Source organism: Limulus polyphemus, unplaced genomic scaffold (assembly GCF_000517525.1).
Source record: "Limulus polyphemus unplaced genomic scaffold, Limulus_polyphemus-2.1.2 Scaffold1099, whole genome shotgun sequence".
In the NCBI taxonomy this organism is placed as follows: domain Eukaryota; kingdom Metazoa; phylum Arthropoda; class Merostomata; order Xiphosura; family Limulidae; genus Limulus; species Limulus polyphemus.
Genome location: NW_013666709.1, coordinates 65,135 through 69,199, shown reverse-complemented (window position 1 = coordinate 69,199; position 4,065 = coordinate 65,135). Strand labels below are relative to the sequence as shown.

Here is a 4,065-nt window from a genome sequence, read left to right as displayed (position 1 = left end):
CAAAAATGCATACATTAATAAACTCCATTAAACTTTGAGCCCCTGGTGATAATTATTTCTCCATAAGGCCCACTCTGCTCTAATTCTACAGCCTGTTGTTTTTTCAGTACTAAAAACGTGTAGAATTTTTGGGCAACCTAGACAGGGAGAGAAAATGACTACTCTTAAGTTTAAAAAATATGAAGTTACATAATAATGATATTTTACAAAAACATATGAAGGACCTACAACATTTGCTACCAAACCTATTTACACTTTGAAAAATTGTTGTATGGAAAATGAAAGTATATTCTGTCAATAATGTTTAACTTTTTTTTACATGATACACATTTATTTACTGCAAGGTCTTTAAAGTAAAAACAATTTTTTTAAATAATTAATATTTTCAGTATGAAATGGATTAAAATTATGTTTTATTTTGATATCATTGAAAACCTTCAAAATAAACTCTGTACCTTCAAAAATTAAATATTTGGAATGAACTATAATTTCAGATAATATAATTAAACACTTTCAGATTTTATTAATATGTATGTGTGTTTTGTTATTTAAGTAGCTTAGCTTAAGCACATCACATCCACATACTAACCTTCCACAGCTATACAAATTAAATAACTATTCGCATAACAGCAACTTATAATACAATAAACGTACCTGCTTACGCATGTTGTTTCTCACCAGGTCAGAAAAACGCATCTTTTTTCCTGCTTCTAGTCCATGCTGTATTAGATGAAGCATGTGGACTGTTCTTTTATTTAGTATACGTTCTTCAAACTGTTCGTATGTTTCATCTGCTAGTTGTTCCTCAGGCTATGTTTGGATAAAAGAATTAATTTAAGTTACTCATTCAGATTATTTTACACACATTATCAATCATATTTGATATTATACATATATACAATAAGCTTTTACCTGATTAAAATGTAAACATTAATTTTTGTTAAATAATCTGGAGAGATATTCATGACCAGTGTTGGCTAGAACTATATTTTAAAAAAAAGCATAAATGTTTATCTGAATCATACATGATAATGGTTAACTGGCAATGTAATTTAATACAATAAAAGTTAACCTTGAAGATACACAAGTATGATAAAAAGTATATTGTTCTTTTAACTTTAAAGATATGAAACATACAGGTCCAACACTAGCTGGGGCAGCATAATCTTCTTCTTCTTCAGCTGTTTGTTCCTTATGATTCACCATAGTGGGTTGTACAAATTCCTCTTGTTGTGGTTCTTGTTCCTTTTCTAGTTCAGACCCCAATGGTTGCTGCTGCTGGATACAAGGTTCATCATGCAATGTGGTAGTTGCTGCTGCTAAAATATCAGTGGTCTGATGCCCTTCTAACACGGAAAGTGGGTGTCCCTCTAAAAGAGGAAGTGGGTGTCCCTCCATTGGATTAAGTAGTTGTCCATCTACGGAATGAAGTGGATGTCCATCTACGGAATGAAGTTGATGTCCATCTATGGGATGAAGTGGATGTCCCTCTACATGATGAAGTGGATGTCCCTCTACATGATGAAGTGGATGCCCCTCTACATGATGAAGTGGATGCCCCTCTACATGATGAAGTGGATGCCCCTCTACTTGTTGAAGCTGATGTCCCTCTACTTGATGAAGCTGATGTCCCTCTACTTGATGAAGTGGGTACCCTTCTATAGGACGAAGTGGATGTCCCTCTACAGGATGAAGTTGATGTCCTTCTACAGGAGGAAGTGGATGAAGTGATTCTGGTACCACTTGAGGAGGCAGCTATAAATAAACAAATGCAACAAAAAATGATAATCCAAATCTTAAGTCTTCTCATATCATATATTAACTATTATGCCATAAAACATTCTTCAAGTCTTAAGTCTTACAAATAAGTTATCTTTTACAATGTACTTTCATATGCTTTTGTTTTTATCAGTATTTTTTTGCATTATTTTTCTGCATGTTATCCACACAAACAGATATATATATAAACCTATGCAAGTTGATTCTTTTATGTTTTACAAATGCTTTTTTTTCTCACATTCATTAAACATATTTGGATATTTTACATATTTAATATTCTATGACTGACTTTTCCCATGTTAAAGAATAACCTGGAGAGTAATGTGTATAACTCTACCATTGCTGACTCCTGGACAGGCAAGGGAGGCAACTGTTCAGTTGTTACTGGTACTTCTGTGGAGATACCCATAGAGAGGTGTGGTGTGGACTGGTCTACAGGTGGCATAGGTTGTACTGGTATAGATGTTTCTAGTTGAGGCTGTTCTATCCTTGATAATTCTTCCGGAACCATCTCTCTCCTTCGTTTGTGTGGTGGCACTACATATGATTAATCACATAAAAACAAGTCTTTAATAAACTAGCTACAACACATTACTAAAACTGAAATGTTGAGAAATCAAACAAAATTTAGAACATATGTGTCCACCTTGTATATATCAGCTTTTGATGTAATAAAATGTAAGTCTCATGCCTTTTATGTTGCTTATTTTTTGAAAGAAATCATAATTTTATTGTCCAGTTACTAATGATTGTATTGCACCATACATTCAAAATATTCAACAAACATTCAATATCATTTTTCCCAAATAGCCTTTACAATACTAATACCGTCATTCTTTTTAATAACCGTATTTTTGAATAATTATTTTACAAAAAACATTAATGTTTCAACTTCAAAACCAGAAAAAACAAATACCTCTTAACCTGAAATTTAAAATGCTATAAAATATTAAAAAAAAAACACTTTAGTTATATTGAAGAATTTATTGTAAAATATATTTATTAATGACTTTGGATAATATAACTATAACCCTATTTCAGAGACAGAGTAGTAGGCTTCTAAATGGTACAATTCCTGCACATACATCACATAACTAAAAAATAACAACTGAAACTGCCTTAGGGCACAAGAAATTGTTAAAACTTAATAGCTTTTCCTATATTTGATTCTAATGTGTATGAACACACATTAATTTTTATTTTCACAAAGAATATTAATACAGATAGTGACACTGTTGATTAATAAATTCTTTTACTTGAAAAAAAATGCTTTTCTACTGCCTTCATAATGGAACAAACATACTGAATAGTATACATCGGTTAAAAACACTTTCATATATCAGCAAGAAAATACACATTCATTAACCCTATTGACACATGTCAAAAACCATGTCATCACATTTGTTGACTCGCATTCAAAATTTTATTGGACTACTATTTTATGAATTTATGTCAGTAAGTTTGGTATCAAGCTGTAGATTATAATTCAAATTTTAGTATTATACATTATACAATTTCTTAATTTAAAAGTAAATAATAAAAAACCCCTCTTAAACATCGATTTCTGTGAGTCACATGGTATGTTAAATGCAGCATTGGTTCAAATTAGATGTTTGTGATGTCAAAATACAAAGTCAATAGTTTCTTACGAATTAGGAACCCAAATTACCGAAATTGACAAGCTAGAATATAAAATAAGAACTTCCCATTTTTTCTATTTGCTGAGATATCGCTCATGTACTGAATCAAACACAGTGGCCCCGCCCACCTCTTTCCATTTTTTGGAAACACTTCCTGACGTACACTTACTTTTGTTAATGACATGTAGATAACCAATCGAAAGCTAAGAATGTCTCCCTAGTGGCTTTCTCAGGTTTTTTAGAATATTCTGATAGCAAACTCTTTATTTTTATACTACATTTGAAGCAATAATGTAAGTGTTTAGTGAACTTGAGATTTCATATTTTTCAGATCCAAATACAGCTTAATTACTATGCTTCATAAATTATACTGGAATTCTATGGTATTAATAAAGTAATTTATCATTTTTGTATATTTCAAATTGTATATATAAAACCTTAAAAAGTTATTTTGTTTCACATCCTCCACATGTGAAATTTGAAAAGGCTTAAAAACCTATGGCAAGCAGCAAATGAGTAAAAAGTTCATAACTAGAAGAGATAAATGTTTGCTATACTTCTTTAGTTACTGTTCTATTTTTTTAGAAAAACAAGTTTAAGAACTTATTTCTAAATATACATAGCGTGGTCACAGGTAAATAGACAC

The 4,065-nt window shown here is 31.0% G+C and overlaps 1 protein-coding gene across 2 annotated transcripts in view; it reads right to left on the bottom strand.

The window, feature by feature from the left end:
• The window catches only part of LOC106462126 (double-strand-break repair protein rad21 homolog), a 37,177-nt gene continuing 33,112 nt past the window's right edge, over positions 1-4,065 (bottom strand). For both annotated transcript variants that reach the window (XM_013922016.2, XM_013922015.2), the window contains exons 10-13: positions 2,117-2,316; positions 1,138-1,755; positions 655-810; positions 1-137 (exon numbers count right to left, since the gene is read on the bottom strand). In XM_013922016.2, coding sequence (XP_013777470.1) covers positions 15-137; positions 655-810; positions 1,138-1,755; positions 2,117-2,316 — 1,097 coding nt within the window. In that variant the 3' untranslated portion in view covers positions 1-14. The remainder of the gene's footprint in view (positions 138-654; positions 811-1,137; positions 1,756-2,116; positions 2,317-4,065) is intronic.